Source organism: Pongo pygmaeus, chromosome 6 (assembly GCF_028885625.2).
Source record: "Pongo pygmaeus isolate AG05252 chromosome 6, NHGRI_mPonPyg2-v2.0_pri, whole genome shotgun sequence".
NCBI classification, from domain to species: domain Eukaryota; kingdom Metazoa; phylum Chordata; class Mammalia; order Primates; family Hominidae; genus Pongo; species Pongo pygmaeus.
In genome coordinates this window covers 26,413,161-26,436,141 of record NC_072379.2, presented here as the reverse complement: position 1 = coordinate 26,436,141, position 22,981 = coordinate 26,413,161, and the positions used below count along the sequence as shown (strand labels likewise).

General features: G+C 39.4%; 1 protein-coding gene across 2 annotated transcripts in view; it reads right to left on the bottom strand.

The window, feature by feature from the left end:
- Positions 1–864: 864 nt before the first annotated feature.
- The window catches only part of ZNF679 (zinc finger protein 679), a 35,306-nt gene continuing 13,189 nt past the window's right edge, over positions 865–22,981 (bottom strand). Inside the window, exons 2-5 of one of the 2 annotated variants that reach the window (XM_054495407.1) lie at positions 19,339–19,467; positions 8,149–8,275; positions 7,564–7,659; positions 865–2,624 (exon numbers count right to left, since the gene is read on the bottom strand). In XM_054495407.1, the coding sequence (XP_054351382.1) occupies positions 1,651–2,624; positions 7,564–7,659; positions 8,149–8,275; positions 19,339–19,377 (1,236 nt within the window). In that variant the 5' untranslated portion in view covers positions 19,378–19,467 and the 3' untranslated portion in view covers positions 865–1,650. The remainder of the gene's footprint in view (positions 2,625–7,563; positions 7,660–8,148; positions 8,276–19,338; positions 19,468–22,981) is intronic. The other variant, XM_054495408.1, reaches the window with a different exon arrangement.

Below are 22,981 nucleotides of genomic sequence, written 5' to 3'. Positions count from 1 at the left end.
CCTTTAATATAAAATGTGTACAATAAAATCTATATTACAAGTAAAGGTACTACAATCCTCTTTATGTTTGAAATGCTTGTCTTCAGAATACATAGTCTTTACTTTAAAGGCCTATATTTTCTGAAGGTCTTTTTACAGTAATCACATGTATAATACTTTTTTTTTGAGATGGAGTCTTGCTCTGTTGCCCAGGCTGGAGTACAGTGGCCCAATCTCGGCTCACCGCAACCCCCACCCCCTGGGTTCAAGTAATTCTCCTGCCCCAGCTTCCTAAGTAGCTGGGATTACAGGTGCATGCCACCATACCTGGCTAATTTTTCTATTTTTAGTAGAGATGGGGTTTCACCATGTTGGCCAGGATGGTCTTGAACTCTGGACCTCATGATCCACCTGCCTTGGCCTCCCAAAGTGCTGGGATTACAGTCATGAGCCACCACACCTGGCTTATAATGCTTTTATTAAGTATAAAGTTTCTGATATTGAGTAAGATGTGAACAGATATTAATGGCTTTCCACATTCTTTGTATTTGTACAATTTTTCTCTGGTATAAATGCTTTCTTGTGCCATAAGGTGTGAGAATTTGTTAAAAGTTTTGCCACATTCTTCATTTTTGTAGGAGTTTTCTTCAGTATAAATTATCTTACCTACCCTAATGTGTGACTACCATTTAAAGGCCTTGCCACACTTAACACATTTCTGGAGTTTCTCACCAGGATGATTCCTCTTTGTTAGAAAGTTTGAGGTGCGGTTAAATGCTGTGTTACATTTCTTATGTATGTAGAGTTTCTCTCCAGCATAAAATTTTTTAATTAATAAGGATGGAAAACCAGTTAAAGACTTTGCCACATTTTTTTTTTTTTTTTAACAATTGCAGGGGTTGTCTCCAATATCAATTATCTTACATTTATTCAAACAAAAAGTTTGAGGACTTTTTAAAGACATTTCCCTATTCCTTATTGTAGGGTTTCTCTTCAGTATTAATTCTCTTAATGTAGAATAAGGGTTCAAGACTAGTTAAAAGCTAAAGCTTTTAACCACATTTTTGTTTTTGTAGGGTTTCTCTCTAGAATGAATTATCTGATATTGTGTAAGGCCTGAGATGTGCTTAAAGGTTTTGTCACATTTTTTACCTTCATAGAGTCTCTCTAATATAAACTCTCTTAGGCTTTGGGAGGCTGAGAGGCAGTTAGATCACCTGAAGTCAGGAGTTCAAGACCAGCCTGGCCAACATGGTGAAACCCCATCTCTACTAAAAATACAAAATCAGCCAGTGTGGTTGCATGCGCCTGTAATCCCAGCTACTCAGGAGGCTGAGGCAGAAGAATTGCTTGAACTCAAGAGGCAGAGGTTGCAGTGAGCTGAGATCATGCCACTGCACTCCAGCCTGGGTGACAAAGTGAGACTTCATCTCAAAAAATTTTTTTTCTCAAATAAATTCTCTTAGGTTCCTTAAGGTTTGAGGGCTGGTTAAAGGCTTTGTTACTTTTTTTTTAACATTTACAAGACTTTTGTTCAATATTAATTCTCTTATGTACAATAAAGGTTTGGAACTGGTTAAAGGCTTGGCCACATTCTTTACGCTTGTAGTGATTTTTTCAAGTATAAATTATTTTATGTATTATAAGGTCTGAAGGCTGGACTTTATCACATTATTCACATTTGTAGGGTTTCTCTCCAGTATGCATACTCTTATGATTAGCAAGACTTGAGGACCACTTAAAAGCTTTGTCACATTCTTCACATTTGTAGGGTTCCTCTCCAGTATGAATCCTCTTATGAGTATTAAGAGTTGAGGAGAAGGCAAAGGCTTTCCCACATTCTTCACATTTGTAGGGTTTCTCTCCAGTATGAATTATCTTATGTTTCTTAAGGGTTGAGGAGCAGTTAAAGGCTTTGCCACATTCTTCACATGTGTAGGGTTTCTCTCCAGTATGAATTCTCTTGTGGTAAGCGAGGGATGAGGATAAGCTAAAGGCTTTGCTGCATTCCTTACATGTGTATGGTTTCTCTCCAGTATGAATTCTCTTGTGGTTAGCAAGTGTTGAGGAGCGGCTAAAGGATTGGCCACATTCTTCACATGTGTAGGGTTTCTCTCCACTATGAATTCTCTTATGTTTAGTAAGGGTTGAGGACCAGGTAAAAGCTTTGCCACATTCCTCACATCTGTAGGGTTTCTCTCCAGTATGAATTCTTTTATGTTTAGTAAGGGTTGAAGAGCAGTTGAAAGGTTTGCCGCATTCTTCACATTTGTAGGAATTCTCCCTAGTATGAATTATCTGATGTTGATTTAGCTGTGAAACCATGCAAAATGATTTGCCATATTTTTTACATTTGAAATGTTTCTTTCCAGTATGTCTTGTCTTATGTCTATTGGAATTTGAAAATTTACTGAAGACTTTGACACATTTATGAGTCTGAAATATTTTGTCTTGGGTAGTTGACAAACATTGGTTAACTTCATTACAACCTCCTTTTTGCACCTCACACTCACCCATGCTTTTACATTTTTGTACTTGTAAATTATCATGTCCACATTTTCCATATCTTCTGGGTATTACTTTTTGGAGTGAATCTTTTATGCCCAGCTCTGGTGGAAGGTCTTGGGTGAAATGAGAACATGTAACTGAAAGACATAAAAATCACAAGTTACTTCGCTTACTACACCCAGATAAATATACTTCACAAATCGAATACATAAAATTATACAAGGTACATTAGCAAAATGGCATATCAAATTACCACAAGCCGTAATTTCTTCATAGGTGTATAAATGCAACAAAAACATAGTGATCAAAATACCTTTTCTGGAAATTTATAAATAAAGTGTGTGCACCAGGTGGGCACAATACCAAGAGCCATACAGACAGAAAAGAAAAGTCTGATACATTTACCCAACACAGCCCTTCTTCATCCCCAACAGAAGAACATGGTGTCTTCAGGAGTAAACTGGCTTTTATTACAAAAGACCAGAAAAATACTGGCACCTATATCTTTACTTTTGGCTTATGCGGGCCTTTCTGTCTTCCATGATAGAAAGTGCTGAATCAAATGGTAGTATACTTTGAAATGACACGTTTAAGTCTTTTGAGATCACTAGTGAATGTTACAACAGCAGAAAGACTGTAGTACATGGACAGAAAATAGGTGCAGAAAGTAGCTACCTACTGGTAAGAAGAAACATGGAGAAGTCTTTTAATGGAAAAATAAATACAAAATTGCAGACAAGACACATCCTGAGAGCATGTTTGAGAGACTCCGTGAATCTCTAGCCAAGAAAGAAAATTGGTTTCAGGCTATGCCAGGAAAGAGCTGCATTATAAAGATCATGAAAGGTAGTTTTATGTTAATGTTGAAATCTCAACCAAAGATTACGATGTATACAAAACATGAGGACAACATGGTCTAATCAAAAAAATCAAAAATTTTGAAAAAGCAACTACAAAAATAAAAAGGCATATATTACTTTTAAAAACATAAGATAATCCATATTATGCTCAGTGAGAAAAATGGAAAACCAGGCACCTAAATAAAATCAGAAAAATAAGAATATCAACAACAGGCTTGGAATAATAAAAACAAAACAATCGTGGAATTAAAAAAGAATAACTGAAAAAATTTAAAACTAAGAAAAAAATAATGTAAGAAATGAAGAAGCTAAACAAACTAGGATATACACAAAAAGATCCATAACACATATTTAAACAAAGTTTCAAAAGTCACTAACCAGAAGGCAATCTTGGGACCTGTAAGATAAAAATGAGGTATTATTTATAAGCATAGTCCCCTGAGACATTTGACAACAGAAAGCTTGCAGGTCAGAAAAGAACTGTGTACAATGGTCAAAGTGCTGAAAAAAAATCTTCGTGGTGAGAATAATAAACACAGCAAAAATGTACTACAAAATAAAGAAAAAATAAAGATCTTCCAGAATAAACACATGCTGGAAAAGCATATAAGCACTGCATGTGCCCTAAATAAAATGCTGAAAAGAAGTCCTTCCACTTAAAATAACATGATGAAAAAAATACATAATCATATGAAAATACATAACTTTCTGAAAAACATATGCATATACAAAAAATAAAAATCTGTGGTATTGTGATCGTGCAGAAAACATTTTTAGTTATTCTTTAAAATTTGAAAGATGTAAGCATAAAAATAGTCATAAAACATAAAAAGATATAATTATCAACATCAATAAGATGTATAGGGTAGATATATGAGGACAAATTTTTCTATGCAACTGAAGTTATTTTTTGTTTACCAGTTTAAAAAATATTGTGGTAACATTTAGAGGTGTTATGAAATCTCCAGTGTAGCACAAAGAAAAAATCTTTATAGACACACAAAAAGAAAATGAGTCAGTTACTAGTATGAGACAAAGATTGATACTATATAATGGTAAAATGAGTCCATTTACTAGGAGTCTGTAACTATTACGTCTATATGTATAAGTATATATAACATCAGGGTTTCAAAATATATAAAGCAAATATTGATAGAAGTGAAGCAAGAAATAAAATGGCAGCATAAAATTATAAACATTAAGACCTCACTTCCTCAATAATAAATAAAAAATTGAAATAAAAAATTAATTAAAAAACAGAAAACCTGAAAAACATTATATTGTGTATGAATTCATTTTTCATTGCTATAGAAAATAACCTGAGACTGGGTAATTTATAAAGAAAAAGACTTCTTTGGTTCACAGTTGAGTAGACTGTACAAGATGTATATCTATGCCAGCATCTGCTTCTGGTGAGGATATGAGGAAGCTTACAATTATAGTGGAAGGCAAAAAAAAACCAAACATGTCACATGGTGAAAGATGATGCGAGTATGAGGTGGAGTAGCCAGGTTCCTTTAAACAACCAGCTCTCATGTGAATTAATAGAGGGAGACCTCTATGATTACCAAGGGGATTGTGCCAAGTCATTCATGAGAGATTTGTCTCCATGATGCAAACACCTCTCATTAGGCCCCACATCCAACACTGGAGATTGAATTTCAACATGAGATTTGGAGGGCACAGAACTCTCCAGTCAAAAGCAAGAGGATACGCAATATTCTTATTTGCACCTGGTATGTTCTGTTAGAATACATAGGTCTTAGCAAATTTCAAAAGATCAGCCAGGTGCAGTGGCTCACAGGTGTACTCTCAGCACTTTGGGAGGCCAAGGTGGAAGGATCACTTGGGCAAGAAGTTTGATACCAGCCTTGGGAACACAGTGAGACCCAGTCTCTACAAATAATTAAAAATTAGCTGGGCATGGTGGGGTAGGTCTGTAGCGTCAGCCCCTCAGGAGGCCAAGGTGGAAGGATTACTTGAGTCCAGGAGGTTTAGGCTGCAGTGAGCCAAGATTGTGCTACTGCACTAGAGTCTGGGCAACAGAGTGAGAAACTCTGTGTAAAAAAAATTTAAGATGAGCAAAATCATACAGCCTATTTTTTCTAACCAAAACTGAATAAAACTAAAAACAAAAAAGGTAAAACTGGCAAATCAAAAATATATGGAAATAAACACACTTTTCCATGTATTCTTGCACAGGTCAAATAATTTAATTTAATTTAATATTTTTGCTCAAGGGTCAAAATAGTTAAGTGACAACTTAATTTGTTAAGATGTCAATATAACCCACAGTGGTGAACAAATTTAATATAATCTGTATCAAAATTCCAAAAGTATATTTATTCCTGAAATATTGTTTAAAATTTTTAAATTTTATTTTGAACTATATCTAGAGAAACACACATGAAAAACAGAGGCAATATACTTCTTAATTTTAAAACATAATAAAAAGCAACAATAACAATAACTATGTGGTATCCACACAAAGACAGACAAAGACATGATAGAACAAAATAGGGAGCTCAGCAATGAACTCTTCTGTGTATGATCAAATAATCTGCCACAAGGTTGCCATGAGCAGACAATGGAGAAAATATAATCTCTTCAACAGACAATGTTGAAAACTAGATACCTACATTGAAAAAATAAACTTGGATGCTTTAATTGCATCATATACAAAAAATATTTTAAACAAAATACTTAGACTGAAAAAAAACTAATGAAATTCTTAGAAAAAAATATAGTGGAAAGACATGACATTGGTCTTGGCACCATTTTCTTAGATATGCTATCAAATGCATGAGCAACAAAGAGAAGAACAGAAAAATTTAACTGGGCTAAACTTCAAAATTTCTGTAATCAAATAACACATTTAATAGAGTGACAGTGCCACCCAAGAAATGGGTGACAATATTTGAAAATCACATGATAAAACTTAATATTGAGAATTTATAAACAACCCCTAGAAGTAGACAACAATAATTGATTTAGAAATGGTCAAGCGAGCCAGGCGCGGTAGCTCATTCTTGTAATCCCAGAACTTTGGCAGGCCGAGGTGGGCAGATCACCTGAGGTCAGGAGTTTGAGACCAACCTGACCAACATGGCGAAACCCAATCTCTACTAAAAACACAAAATTAGCCGGGCATGGTGGCACATTCCTATAATCCCAGTTACTCAGGAGGCTGAGGTAGGAGAATCATTTGAACCTGGGAGGCAGAGGTTGCCCTGAGCCAAAATTGCCATTGCACTGCAGCCTGGGCAACAAGAGTGAAACTCAGTCTCAAAAAAAAAAAAAAAAGAAAGAAATGGACAAATGATTAAACTAAATTTTAATAAAAAAAAGATATACAAATGGGAAGAACTATTTGAAAGGTTGCATAAAATTAATAATTTATAGAAAAATGCAAAACAAAATCACCTTACATCAATTAGAATGGCCACTATAAGTTTTTTCAAAAACACCAACTATGTTGATGATGTAAAGAAATTGAAACCTATGTAAGTTGTTGATGAGAAAAAAAGATGCAGCTGTCATAAAAAATATGAATGCTCTTTGAATAATTGAAAATGAAATTATACAATACAGCAATTCTATTTATAAATCTATATCTAAAATATGCAACACAGTAAAATGAAGACATAAGAAGTATCCTGCTTGTATATCCCCCCACAGCAAGTCTCATAACCCAACCTCTAAATAAATAAATACATGGATAAAAATTAAAAAATAAAAAAGTTGTAAAAAAACTTTAAACTATATTTCAAGTCTATAGTAATGAAAACAGAATGGCATGTGCAGAAAAACGGACAACCACCAATGAAACAGAAACTACTATTCTCACACATTTTAGACACGATGAAAAAAAATTTTTTTTAATGGTTTAACATAGAGTTTCTCAAAAATATGCAGATATTAGCGTGCCCCAAAAACAATGGCAAAGCAGTCAGTCTCTCATAAGCCATAAAGAAAACTTGGGCTCACACTATGAACTTGAAGAAAGATTACGAAGCAAAAGTAGAATCCTTAGAGAATTTAAAAGCATGGGGCAGAAGGTATCCCTATCTGAGAGCAAAAGAAAAAAAATCACTCGGGCTTCTCAGAAACTCTTTCCATGGAAGCACACCTCCCCAAATCACACTTTAAGGACTGGCTTCCTCCTTGACTTTTATACCTCTCATCTGTGTCATCTGCTTCATTCACTCTCACTTACCTGGGTGTTTGGTTACCATCTCATCTCTCTTTATATTCCAAGGCTCTTTATTTTGCTCCAGACAGGTGATCAAGTCTGGCTTAGAGACAGCAATACCTGTTTTATTAAGAAAAAAAAGTAACATAAATCTTGCTGAATTCTTTAATTACCAAACTAGTATTATGCTTAGTAAAGAGGATATAATAGAAAATTCTAGAAAATTAATATTGATTCATAACAGAACTTTTTAACTATTTAGAAAATACTTTAAATTTGTAGGTCCTTAATTATTTCACTACTCAGTACTACTGAATCAAAAATTGGTGGCAGCAACTGAATTCTAAGGTGTGGGCAAGGATATTTTATGCCATGACATTTTTGGAATTGCCACTAACCTAGAGTGAAAGATACATAAGCTCAGGAAAGGGAAAAGTTCAGGTCAAGATAAAACATCTTGAGGAATTTGTTCTACACCAATGAATCCCCAAGATTTTCTTAAAATCAGAGAGCTAAAATTCACTCATGCAAAGCAGAAATTACCAAAAAACATTTTAGAAAAGAGAGAAAAGAAATATATTAGGAATTGTGTATTGAAGTTATCCTCACCCAGGGAGACCAGGTTTCTGTAGTTCTCTAACATCACATCTCTATATAAATTCTGCTGAGCATGATCCAGGCATTGCCACTCCTTCAGAGAGAATTCTATGACTACATCTCTGAATGTCAACAGTCCCTGAAAAACAACAACAACAACAAAAAAAAACACTCATGAACACACAAACACTTACCACTTGGCCGTAGGCAGAGATTTTTATTTGACTCAAGTTAAAAAAGAGAGTAAAAAGAAGTGTTTCTCACTTATAAGAGTGACTAAAATTATTCAATGATAATTTTTAACACTGAAGTATTCTCTAACTCTGAGAAAAGAGGATAGCATATGATCCACAATACCACTGTAGATATGATACTTTTCTGGATGATAAATTATTAAATTAAGGGCATCAATATGAACATGTCTATTTTTTTTCTTTTCTTTTTTGTTTTTTTTTTTTCCATTTGGAAACCAAGTCTCACTCTGTTGCCCAGGCTGGAGTACAGTGGCATGATCTCGGCTCACTGAAACCTACACCTCCTGGGTTCAAGCGATTCTCCTGCCTCAGCTTCCCAAGTAGCTGGGACTACAGGTGTGAGCCACCATGCGTGGCTAATTTTTGTATTTTTAGTAGAGATGGGGTTTCTCCACGTTGGCCAGGCTTGTCTTGAACTCCTAACCTCAGGTGATCCATCCACCTCGGCCTCCCAAAGTGCTGGGATTACTAGCGTGAGCCACCGCACCTGGCCTAAATTTAATTATAAAGAAACACCAGTTTTATGCAAAGTTGAAGATACAGATAACTTCCCTGTTCTGTAATTTTTAATAGTAACATTAAGTAGCCTTTCTTTAGCACCCTAGAGAGCAAGTATCTCTTAATAGGTTTTTTCAGAACTTTCTGGGTAATAAGTGTCATCCTGTTTATGTCAGCATTTTCTAAATCCTGTTCTGCATGGAACTAATAGAGCACACAGATGAAACTTCAACAAGACATGTTTCACTTTTCATTAATATCCAAAGACAGCTGTGTTTCCTCAGTAAAAATCTTGAGTATTTACACCTTCTCATGTTCAACAGCTACAATGGGAACATTTTAAATATCGCAGGTCATAAATTTGTGGTGAGAATTCTGCATGGCATACAAAAATCCAAGATGAAGAAAATATCTAGAAGGCTATGGTATGGCCAGGCACGGTAGCTCACGCCTGTAATCCCAGCACTTTGTGGGGCCAAGGCGGGTGGATCACTTGATGTCAGGAGTTCGAGACCAGCCTGGCCAACATGGTGAAACCCTGTCTCTACTAAAAATACAAAAATTAGCTGGGTGTGGTGGTGGGCACCTGTAATCCCAGCTACTAGAGAGGCTGAGGCAGGAGAATCGCTTGAACCCGCAAGACGGAGGTTGCAGTGAGCCGAGATTGTGCCATTTCACTCCAGCCTGGAGGACAAGAGTGAAAACTCGGTCTCAAAACAAACAAACAAAACAAAACAAAATAAAAACAACAAAAAAAGACTATGCTATACAGAAAAATTTTTTTTTCAGAACCCCTGGACTATCATACAAATAGCAAAAAATAATTGAAACAAACTTATTAGGTATAAACAGCACAAGCAGAGAAGTAAACATTTGCATGTTCCGAACACATGGCATTCCAAAAGGCAGAATGGACGCTGCATTTTTTTTTTTTTTTTGAGACAATCTTGCTCTGTCGACCAGTCTGGAGTGCAGTGGTGCAATCTTGGCTCACTGTAACCTCCACCTCCCAGGTTCAAGCAATTATCCTGCCTCAGCCTCCTGAGTAGCTGAGATTACAGGTGTGTGCCACCACGCCCAGCTAATTTTTGTATTTTTAATAGAGACGGACTTTCACCATGTTGGTCAGGCTGGTTTCGAACTCCTGACCTTGTGATCCACCCGCCTCAGCCTCCCTAAGTGTTGGGATTATAGGCGTAAGCCACCACGCCCGGCCCGCACACTGCTCTTGATCTGAGACATGCTCACCTGAGAAAAAGTGATTTTTTTTCTTTTCCTCCTCTTTCTCTGAAATGTATTTTCAGATAAGATGCTCTGGACATATCAAACCTGCATCTTGAGAATATGCCTTTAAAGCACAACCTATTCACCTGCTACCACCACACACACCCACGGGCAGAAAGACCGAGGCTTGCAGAAAACATTCACCCATTTTTGTTGTTTATAACTGAAAAGATTTAAGAGCAATGAGAGAACAATGAGCTTCTCCATAACTAATAAAATATAAGTTTCTTTTTCCCTGCCCTCCCTTCCTTTGATGCAAAGGTTGAACTAAACTCTCCTGAATGTATCTTGAACCCCTCAAGTTTATATATATAAATCACTTGGTAATCTTGGCCCTGCTTTATGCAAAGTGATTCTGCAGGGCCCAAAAGGGTCCAGGAATGGGCTTTTTCAACATGTCCCCTGTAAATGCTGATTGTGCTTTCCCAGACACATTATTAGCATTAGCGAGAGAAAGCAGGCACAGCTGAGTCCCTTACACCCACCACATTTGTCACAATATAAATACTTCCGGTACAAATAAAGACAACCAATCTCCACCCTGAAATATTATATTTTTTGTTGGCTTTTTTAAGTTTACAGAGAAAACAGAAGGCAGCAATATCTGAGTAGGTCTGCACCTGGGAAATGTGTACACATATACTAATAAAATGTTTATTAAGCAGGTACTATGTGCTCAGGAGCATGTCACAGAATACTGTGCTGGGAGTAACACACAATGTGATTTAATTTTCATAGTACTCTGGGAGTTGCTATTAAGCGTTGAATAATTTTTAGCATTTAGATTAAGAGCACAGCATTTTTATTTATTCTTATGTTTCTCTATCATTAATTTTTAAAAGAAAATATATAGAATAAATCAATACAAAAAACATCCAAAATGATACAATTACATAAAAATTGAATAATCAACTTCCAAATGGCTATTTTGTAAATAATGAAATTAAGGCAGAAATAAAAAAAGTTTTGAAACTAATTAGAGCTGAAATACAACATACCAGAAGCTCTGGGTCACAGCTAAGGCAGTGTTAAGAACAAAGTGTATAACACTACACATCCACATCAAAGAGTTAGAAAGATCTCAATTTACAAACCTAATGTAATAATTAAAAGAATTACAAAAGTAAGAGCAAACTAACTTCAAAGCTAGCAAAAGACAAGAAATAACCAAAATCATATCTGAAATGAAGAAGGTGAGACATAAATAACTATAAAAAGTTTAACGGGCCAGGCACAGTGGCTCACGCCTGTAATCCCCACACTTTGGGAGGCCGAGATGGGCAGATCATGATGTCAGGAGTTCGAGACCAGCCTGGCCAACATGGTGAAATCCCGTCTCTACTAGAAATACAAACATTAGCTGGGCATGGTGGAGGGTGCCTGCAATCCCACCTACTCAGGAGGCTGAGACAGGAGAATTGCTTGAAACCAGAAGGCGGAGTTTGCAGTGAGCTGAGATCACGCCACTGCACTCCAGCCTGGGTGAAAGAGTGAAACTCTGTCTCAAAAAAAAAAAAAAAAAAAAAAAAAGTTCAATGAAACCAGAAGTTGATTCTATGAAAAAATTAATAAGATAGATAAAATACTATATTAATGAAGAAAAAAGACATAATTCAAATAAACACACTGAGACTAAAAAGTCCAAAAACAACAGATGCTTGTGAGGTTGTGAAGAAATGGAATGCTTATAACATTGCTGGTGAGCGTATAAATTTGTTTAACCATTGAGAAAAGCAGTTTGGGAATTTTTCAATAACCTGAAAATAGAATTACCATTTGACCCAGCAATCCTACAATTGGGAATATAACCAATGAATGTAAGTTATTCTACCATAAAGACACATGTGCACACATGTTTATTACAGCACTATTCACAATATGAAAAACAAGACATAAACCTCTATGTCTTCAATGGTAGATTGGATAAAGGAAATGTGGGATGTACACACCATGAAATATGATGCAGCTATAAGAAAGAAAAACATTATGTCCTTTGCAGCAACATGAATGGAGCAGGAGACTGTTATTTTTAGAAAACTAGTGCAGGAACAGAAAACCAAATACTGTATGTTGTCACTTATAAGTGGGAGCAAAATAATGAGAACACGTGGACACAAATAAGAGAACAGACACTGAGGCCCAGTTCAGCGTGGAGGGTCAGAGGATGAAGAAAATCAGAAAAAAAATCTATTGGGTACTATGCTTAGTACCTGAGTGATAAAATGATCTGTAGACAAAAACTTCATGATATGATTTTACCTATATAACAAACTTGCACATGTACTCTTGAATCTAAAATAAAAGGTAAAAGAAAATTCTGCCGGGCGCGGTGGCTCACACCTGTAATCCCAACCCTTTGGGAGGTTGAGGCAGGCAGATCACCTGAGGCCAGGAGTTCGAGACAAGCCTGGCCAACATGGTGAAACCCTGTCTCTATTAAAAATACAAAATTTAGCCAGGCGTGGTGGCATGCACCTATAATTCCAGCTACTCAGGAGGCTGAGGCAGGAGAGTCTCTTGAACCTGGGAGGCGGAGGTTGCAGTGAGCCGAGATCACGCCACTGTACTCCAGCCTGGGTGACAGAGCAAGACTCCGTCTCAAAAAAAAAAAAAAAAAAAAAAAAATTCATGGGTGGGAAAGAGTGCAAGGTAAATGACAGGACTGGTTTGTGCTACAGACAGTGGCCCATGTGGGGCTATACTCTGATTTAGTCCTGTGTCATGCAGGCAGATTAGACTATGATCAAGTGGCACAGATCCCTACATCGGTGGAGGAAACAGGTTGCTGCTGCAGATTCAGTGGCTGGGGTTGGGGATATGCCAGGAAACTTGTAGGCACATTAATGGGATTTTGGCAAGAAGCACTAAAAGCAAAAGCACTGTGGTGGAATACTTGAGGGTGATACCTAGTCCTGGGAGGGGTGTGGACGCATCAATGTCTAGTGGGTCTGTCTGTGAATGTGTGAGAATCATGTGGTGGTAGCGGTGAAAGAAGGAGGTCTGTTATCAGAATTCCTTTTCTCTAAGTTTTTAGTCCCCTTTCACCCTGAGAGGAGACCTAGAATCACAGGACAATGTGCAGTGTGACAGCCTGTGTGCAGGAGAACAGAGCCTCACCTTACCAGACACCCAGAGTCCTCCTCCGGGCCAGGCCTCTGTAATATCTCTTTTCTGACACCAAATCTGTGGAGTTTGCTAACCAGGAAGCAATTTTTTTTTTCCTTTTTCCACTCTGTTGCCCAGGCTGGAGTGCAGTGGCACAATTTCAGCTCACTGCAACCTCCACCTCCTGGGTTCAAGTGATTCTCCTGCCTCAGCCTCCCGGGTAGCTGGGATTACAGGCACCCATCACCACGCTTGGCTAATTTCTGTATTTTTGGTAGAGATGGGATTTCACCATGTTGGCCAGGCTGGCAACAAGCAATTTTTTAACACCAACTTATTGTCTAACATTTCCATCTTGATACCACCCAGAGTCAGCACAGACCATAATTCAGAGCTCAGTCTCATCATATTGCCCTTACTGCATATGCCTGTCACAAATCCCAGGGACCCATCTATGCTTCTCAGCTACTGTCTGTAAATTGGGGACTCCCATAATCTCCCTCAAGTTCAATAATTTGATAGAGATACTCACAGAATTCTGAAAAATCCTGTACTTATGTTAACCAGTTTACTATAAAACATGCAACCAAGAAACAGTGAAATGGAAAAGATGTATAAGACAAAAAAAAAAAATGTTGGGGAAGATGGGGCATATAGATGATCTTGGTAAATGGCTGTGATTACTAAAATTCTCCAGCCTGGCATGATGGCTCATGCCTATAATCCCAGCACTTTGCGAGGCTGAGGTGGGTGGATCACCTGAGGTCAGGAGCTTGAGACCAACCTGACCGACATGGAGAAAACCCATCTCTACTAAAAAAACAAAAAATTAGACGTGGTGGGCCTGTAATCCTAGCTACTTGGGAGGCTGAGGCAGGAGTATTGTTTGAACCTGGAAGGTGGAGGTTGCAGTGAGCTGAGATCGCACCACTGCATTCCAGCCTGGGTGACAGCAAGACTTTGTCTCAAAAAAAAAAAAAAAAGTAATAATAAAATAAAACAAAATAAAATAAAATTCTCCATCCTTTGTGGTCTTCAGCAACAGCTTAATAGAAACATTCTCCCCATTATGACTTAGATAGTGTTGTATTTTCTCACTTATCACATAGCCAGACATAGACTCTGCAAATTTCTACTTTTCTTTTTTTTTTTCTAACAAAACAGTGATAATTTTTATTAACTTGCTAGAATAATTCTTTTAAAATGACAACATTACTGAATTGTATTTTACATATCATAAAAATCCCTCTTTTCTGCTAAATACTTTTCTTCAGTGGTCAAAACAAAATACATCTTAATCAACTTTGTATCATTTTTCTTTTTTCCCAGGGCTTCTGACCTTTGAGCTACTTTCGGTCTAAGCCAACACACAACCCCATTTTCTCTTTCCTTAAAAACATGCTGTCTTCAGGGTAAAACATTCTCTGATCTAGAATCTAATTTTGCCCCCTTCTATCATACCATTCTCACTCCACCTTCTTTCTAAATATGTTTGCTATTCTCTGTGAAAGAAAGTCCTTGTCTGCCTAAACATTGATATCCTTAAAAATCTTATACCTGGTAATTTTTTCTGTTGTTGGGATTCAGAACTTATTACCTAAATCTGATTTTGTTTTATTTTACAAAGTCTAGAAACTGCCCCAAAACAGCAACACCTTTATTTTCAGTAAGGTCTTTCCAATTCCCATCTATTCTAACTCTAACTGCATCTGCCTGTGGGTCCCCAGCTTTCCTGGGCTCTGTTGCTCATCTCAGTATAAAGGCTTCTTCCATGGCTGAGGTGAGCAGGCTGGGACATCTGCAGGAGAGGCTCCCTAGAAAGAACTCACTAGGCCTTCATTAACCTCCTTTTGCAGACTCAATATTGCCCTTAGCTTGGAGTTACAGGGCTCAGGCTTTAATTTCCAAGTCAGAGATGTTCACTTAGTTTTTGAAACAAAGTGTTAGATAAATTCAGAAAAATTACTGAAACACAGTTTATACAAAAGGGAAAAAATTTGAAGGTGCTTATACTTTATAGCTCAATGAGAAAAGCAAAAGTATCTCTCTCTTTCAGACAATACACATATCGTTTTCTTATTTCCGTAACAGGACATTCTGTAATTACTACTATGACCAAATTCCTAGAAGGTGTGCAGTCCCATCTCATAAACTTTAGCATAAAATTCGGAAATCAAGATAACAGAGCCAGGAGCAGTGCCTCTTCCCTGTAATCCCAGCATTTGGAGAGGCCCAGGCGGCCGGATCACCTGAGGTCAGGAGTTCGAGACCAGCCTGGCCAACATGGCAAAATCCCGTCCCTACTAAAAATACAAAAATTAGCCGGGTGTGGTGGCAGGTGCCTGTAATCCCAGCCACCTGGGAGGCTGAGGCAAGAGAATCACTTGAACCCAGGATTCGGAGGTTGCAGTGAGCCAAGATCATGCCACTGCACTCCAGCCTGGGCAACAGAGTGAGACTCCGTCTCAAAAATAAAAATAAAAATAAGATAACAGGATGTAGAACGGAAGTATTTACTGTCACATATTAATTTTGCAAAAAGAGACACTGATGTTTTGATGAATCTATGTAATTCCCCAGTTATCTACCACATTTTCTTGTGCAAATGTATTCATTTCCGACAGCCATAATGGAAGAGACATTTTTCATATTATTTCCCTTGGTAATATTCGCAAAGCTAAGCCTTAGAATACTGTGTGAAATCATGCAGCCAAAAAATAACACACCTGAGAAAACTTCTATGCTCACTCTGAAAAACAAAAGGGTAAATGCAAATTTTTAATAAACAGAATACATGACTAAATTTTTTTTTCTGAAACTCATCTCTTTCATGACCTTTGTAAATATTGTCTTACATATTGAGCTCTACTGATAAAATGCAATTTACAGTTAACTAACGTAAGTTGAAAGAAGTGAAAATATCTTTTCAAGGTGACCAACCCAGGGAGTGGCAGTGCTGACTGGAACACAGACACATCTGACTCGTGTCAAGTCAAGCTATCTAATCACTTGAGAGAGTCTCCCACGTGCATCCTGCTCACTGAAATGCTCAATGACAACCATTCCAGGAGACACTGCGCCGTGCCTTGGTGAGTTCCCTAGGTGCAATTACTTTGAGATTCTTGCACCATCTTATTGGGGTCAGTTTTTCTTGTCTTTAGAAATAGCTTTTTTTTTCCCTTCACAAATCTGACAGAATCTAGAGGGCAGAAATTACTTCTGTGTTTTCCCTCAATATCAGCATATGATTGGCTGACTAGCAATGTGTCTCCATGAAATGCAAGCTGAGTTGGGTAAAGACAATTTTAATGTCGCAAGGGATTAGCTTTTTATAGGAAAAGTATACTAGGAGATTGCTCACAGCCCCAAGGCATTCATTTGCTCTCTTCTCTTGAAAGGCTACACTTCATATCGTGTGCTGTTCTCTAAAAGAAAATAACTCAGGAGATGATATTCACTAGACACTTCAGCAGACACGGCCAAGGTGGGTTGATATTCACTAGACACTCTGGCAGACATGGCCACGGTGGGTATCTTGGTTTATCCCAAAGCAGTACTAAGACCCAGTACCAGGAAAAACCTAAAGTGTGGCTGAAGAAACACTACCCTGTAGGGTTTCCCCCCAAAAAACTCAACCCACACATTATGATAAGACGTCTGAGCTTGGAAAAGACAAAAGAAGAGGCACATAGATTTTTTACAATACAGTGTCAGAGGATTACTCTCTGCCTTTTCTCTTTTCTTTTTTTTTTTTTTTGAGACATGGTCTTACTCTGTTGTCAGGGCTGGAGTGCAGTGGCATGATCTTGGCTCACTGGAACATCCATTTCCTGGATTCAAGTGATTTTCTTGTCTCAGCCTCCTGAGTAGCTGGGATTAGAGGCGCCCACCACCACACCTGGCTAATTTGTTTGTATTTTTAGTAGAGATGGGGTTTCATCATGTTGGCCAGGCTGGTTTCTAACTCCTGACCTCAAGTGATCTGCACCTTGGTCTTCCAAAGTGTTAGGATTACAGACGTGAGCCACTGCGCCTGACCTCTGCTTTCTTCTTATGTGAAATATTTATAAACGGGAAACTTTTTTTTACAAAGCATTGAATGACACTCTTTAAGTGTCATCCAATGACTTTAAAAAAAATAATTAGTGTTAAGTACTGTGTCTGAAACATACAAGAAAGGACAAATAGGTAATAATGTGAGTTAGAAAGAAAAGTTGGCATTTGGGAATGTCAGATGGAACTGGAAATTTAATATTTTACTGCAAGCCAGTTAGTCTGTGAGAACAGGGAAACTGACTTAAGACCTTGTTTAAGACATGGTTGCGGCCCGGTGTGGTGGCTCATGCCTGTAATCCCAGCACTTGGGAGGCCAAGCAGGCTGATCATCTGATGTCAGGCGTTCGAGACCAGCCTGGCCAACATGGCGAAACCCCATGTCTACTAAAAATACAAAAATTAGCTGGGTGTGGTGGTGCAGGCCTGTAATCCCAGTTACTCAGGAGGCTGAGGCAGGAGAATCACTTGAACCAGGAAGGCGGAGGTTGTAATGAGGCGAGATCGAGCCACTGCACTCCAGCCTGGGTGACGGAATGGGGCTCCGTCTCAAAAAAAAAGAAAAAAAAAAAGACACAGTTGAAAAATGCAGGCTGCCTGCAATAGCTTATTCCTGTAATCAGAGCACTTTAAGAGACAAAGGCGGCCAGATCACTTGAGGCCAGGAGTTTGAGACCAGCCTGGCCAACATGGCAAAACTCTATCTTTACTAAAAATACAAAAATTAGCCGGGCATGGTGGTGGGTACCTTTAATTCCAGTTACTCAAGAGGCTGAGGCAGGAAAATCACTTCAACCCAGGAGGTGGAGGTTGCAGTGAGCTGAGATCACACCACTGCACTGCAGCCTGAGCAACAGAGCAAGACTCTGTCTCAAAAAAAAAAAAAAAAAAAAGCAAGGGAAAGCCAGTTTCCTGTAGAGTATAAAAATATTTAAACAGCAGGCAATTAGTCTAAGGTGGATTGATTTTTCTCAGCTCTCACTTAAAAAAAAAAAATCTAACTCAAATGTATCTCTTATGGCCAGGGGCAGTGTGGCTCACGCCTGTAATCCCAGCACTTTGGTAGGCCGAGAAGGGCAGATCATTTCAGGTCAGGAGTTCGAGACCAGCCTGGCCAACATGGTGAAACCCCATCTCTACTAAAAATACAAAAATTAGCCAGGCACGGCGGCGGGCACCCATAATCCCAGCTACTTGGGAGCCTGAGGCGCGAGAACTGCTTGAACCCAGGAGGCAGAGGTTGCAGTGAGCCAAGATAGTGCCATTGCACTCCAGTAAGGACAACAGAGCAAGACTCCCTCTCAAAAAAAAAAAAAAAAATTGCATTTCTTGGAAATTACTATATTGAAGAAAAAAATTCAGGCCTAGTCAACCACAGACTGCTAATTAATCTGTGATGACATAGCCAAGACATTTTCACCTGGATCTTACAAATAAGGAAACTACATAACTTTACCAAAGCAGTTACTGAATTTGGTTTGCTTCATCATGCAACTTAGACTTCTTCAAGTCTCTCCCATGGACCACAACCCACAAACCATAGCTGGGCGCTCTATGATTCTTGAATCACATTTTGATCAAATTGTCTAATATTTTTACAGTGACTTCCATACATTTCTAAAAGGAAAAATGAGGAACTAGGGACCCCAGGGACCACAGCTCTTTCCACTTATGAATCCCACACCCTGAGTCGGGATTCTCCCCTGATGACTTTCCCATCCCTGTACAGTCTGGGTGAGATGAGGCCCTGGGAGTGCAGAGCTGCCCAGAGAGGCCTCCAGCCCCGGGCAAAGCCACTGCGGAGGAAAAAGAATTCCCAGGGTCCCAGCCGCTGGCCCAGGCACCATCTTATGGCTCGAGGGGACTAACAGCCCACCTGGGCCGAGGAGGATTTGGGTCCTCAGACTCCGGAGCTGACTGCGAGGAAGTTTGGGTCCTGCTACAGCCACTTTCAGCCGGTTCCAACCAGCCCCCACCCCTCTCTCACGATGACAGACCCAGCACTCACCATTTCTCGGCTTCCAGGGGATCCCGGTCTTTTAGCCATAAATCTGCGGATACCTGCAGAACACAAGGCCACAGTGGCTTGGCCTCTAGGAACAGAGGACGCAGAGCAGTGAAGAGAAGAACTGGAGCTCTGGACGCAGAGAAACACAAAGGACCCGGAAAATTACGGAAGCGTCCTGTTCTCTCCAGCTGCATGCCTGATTGTACAGTTTCTAATATATGGCCCCTGATTGGATAAGGTTTCAGGACCCACCCTTCACGCCTTGAGTGATGAAAAATGTGATCAGACACTGGGCTAAACAAAGCAAAAATAACAGGCTAGGCTGCAGCCTTTACAGCCAAGCCTTTTTCCCTGATCTGAGCCAGGCCAACCTTAGAGGACATTTGCATTTAACCTTGTATATAACATCATATGCATTTATAAAGGATATATAATATAGTTATTCATAAACTGAAAAAATATAATGACAATTATTTTAAAATTTCAGATTTTATGACCTTCCTTGCTGCGGATCCTTTGCAGTGTTATGGTTTGGCTCTGTGGCTCCACCCAAATCTCATCTCAAATTGTAATTCATGGCCAGGCGTGGTGGCTCAGGCCTGTAATCCCAGCACTTTGGGAGGGCGAGGCGGGTGGATAACGAGGTCAGGAGTTGGAGACCAGCCTGGCCAATACGGTGAAACCCTGTCTGTACTAAAAATACAAAACTTAGCCAGGGTGGTGGCGGGCGTCTGTAGTCCCAGCTACTCAGGAGGCCGAGGCAGAAAAATCGCTTGAACCCAGGAGGTGGAGTTCGCAGTGAGCCGAGATCGTGCCACTGCACTGCAACCTGGGCAAAAGAGCCAGACTCAGTCTCAAAAAAAAAAAAAAAAAATTGTATTTGCCACATGTCAGGGCAGAGACCAGGTGGGAGGTGATTGGATTATTAGCGGGGATTATCCTCATGCTGTTCTTGTGATAGTAAGGGAGCTCTCAAGATATTTTAAAATGTGGCATGTTCCCCAACCCCGGTTCTCTCTCTTTTTCCACCGAGTAAGATATGCCTTGCTTTCCCTTCACCTTCTGTCATGGTCCTGATTGTAGGTTTCCTGAGGATTCCTCAGCTATGTAGAAGTATGATTCAATTAAACCACTTAAAGAAAAACTATGCAGTCTGAGGTATTTGTTTATAGCAGTGTGAAAATGGACTAATACATGCAGGCAGCCTGAGATTTCAAAAAGGAGGCAATCCTCTGCAGTAAAATATGAGCCACATGTAAATTTTGAATTTTCTAGTAGCCAAATTAAAAAGTAAAAAAAAAAAAAAAATGGTAGGGCCGGGCACAGTGGCTCACGGTTGTAATCCCTGCACTTTCAGAGGTGCACTTTCCACCACCTGAAGTCAGGAGTTTGAGATCAGCCTGGCTAACATGGCAAAACCTCATCTCTACTAAAAATACAAAAATTAGCCAAGCATGGTGACAGACACTTGTAATCCCAGCTATTTGGGAGGCTGAGGCAGGAGAATCGCCTGAACTCAGGAGGCAGAGGTTGCAGTGAGCCGAGATCGTGCCACCGCACTATAGCCTGGTGACAGAGCGACTGTCTCAAAATAAAAAAGAAAGAAACAGGTGGAATAACAAGTGGAATTGATTGTAACAATTTAATCAGTTCAATATATCCAAAATATTATTTTAATATGTGATTAGTATGTAAGGGTTAATAAAGCATATACATTTTTAAAGCTAAATATTTTAATGTGACCTTGTATTTTACCTTTCTAGCACATTGCAGTTCAGACCAGCCACATTCCAGCACTCTGTGGCCATGTCAGAGGCGTTTGAACCAGAGCAACCGCATCTGAAATAGGTGCTGGGTGAAATGGGGCTGAGACCTACAGGACTGCATTTCCATGAGGTCAGGCATTCTAAGTCACAGGATAAATAGGAGATGGGCACAAGATACAGTTCACAAAGACCTTGCTGATAAAACAGTTTGCAGTAGAGAAGCCACAAAAATCCACCAAAACCAAGATGGGAATGAAAGTGACCTCTGATTGTCCTCACGGATCGTTACACGCTAATTATAAAGCATTAGCATGTGAAAGACATTCCCACCAGCGCCATGACAGTTAACGAATGCCATGGCAACATCAGAAAGTTACTTTATATGATCTAAAAAGAAGAGAAACGCTCAGTTCTGGGAATTGCCCATCCCTTTCTTGCAAAACTCATGAACAATCCACCCCTTGTTTAGTATATAATCAAGAAATAACTGTAAGTATTTTTAGTTGAGCAGCCCACACTGCTGCTATGTCTAAGGAGTAGCTATTCTTTTATTCCTTTACTTTCCGAATAAATTTGCTTTTGCTTTGCACTGCAGACTCACCCAAAATCCCTCCCTTCCTCCCTTCCTTCCTTCCTTCCTCCCTTCCTTCCTTCCTTCCTTTCTCTTTCTTTTCTTTCTTTCTTTTGACAGAGTCCTGCTCAGTCACCCAGGCTGGAGTGCAGTGGCACCATCTCGGCTCATTGCAACCTCTGCCTCCTGGGTTCAAGAGATTCTCCTGCCTCAGCCTCTGGAGGAGCTGGGATTACAGGTGCACACCACCATGCCCAGCTAATTTTTGTATTTTTAGTAGAGATGCGGTTTCACCATGTTGGCCAGACTGATCTCAAACTCCTGACCTCAAGTGATCTGCCCGCCTTTGCCTCCAAAGTGCTGGGGTTACAGCCATGAGCCACCACCCCCAGCTCTGCATTCTTTCTTGTACGAGATCCAAGAACCCACTCTTCAGTTCTGGATTGGGACCATTTCTGGAATCTTCTTTTCAGTGAATCACAAAAGGATGATACTAAGGAAACCCCCAAACCAAAGGAAATAGACTGAATCGCCAATTGGCTAACTTTTTGTAAGTGATGGCACACCCGGGTAAAGAATGGGATTGGGTTAATAGCCCAATTTAGGGGAGTTAGAGTGTCTCCTAAGACAGATAAGATAAAAGGTCCCTTTTAATAAAAGGCAAGAACACTTGACGAAACTTGTATTTGAGGTGCAACTTAGAAAGGTTAGTCTTTCCTAAGATTTAGGGGGTGAGAGGCTCCTCTCAGTTAAGTCCCTCTCAGCTAAGATTAGATTTGGCATTATGGATTGTTAACCACTATTGCCTTTGTGTGTGTTTGTTTGTTTGTTTTGAGATGGAGTCTCGCTCTTGTTGCCCAGGCTGGAGTACAATCGTGAGATCTTGGCTCACTGCAACCTCTGCCTCCCAGGTTCAAGCGATTCTCCTGCCTCAGCCTCCTGAGTAGCTGGGATTACAGGCACCCACCACCACACCCAGATAATTTTTGTACTTTTAGTAGAGGCAAGGTTTCACCATGTTGGCCAGGCTGGCCTCAAACTCCTGACCTCAGCCGATCCACCACCTCGGCCTCCCAAAGTACTGGGATTACAGGCATGAGCCACCATGCCCGGCCTTGTCTTTGGATTAATCTGCCTTGCATTTTTTGCTGATGGCTGTGGCTGACAGAATTAGATGAGTACAGGATCATGGAACAAGGGGAGCTTTTTCCTCCCTAAAGTGGGAAACTTGAGAGCAGATGCCAAAAAAGATTCTTTCACAACCAACAAGCGATCACCTAAACTTTTGATTCAATGCGTGGGTCTT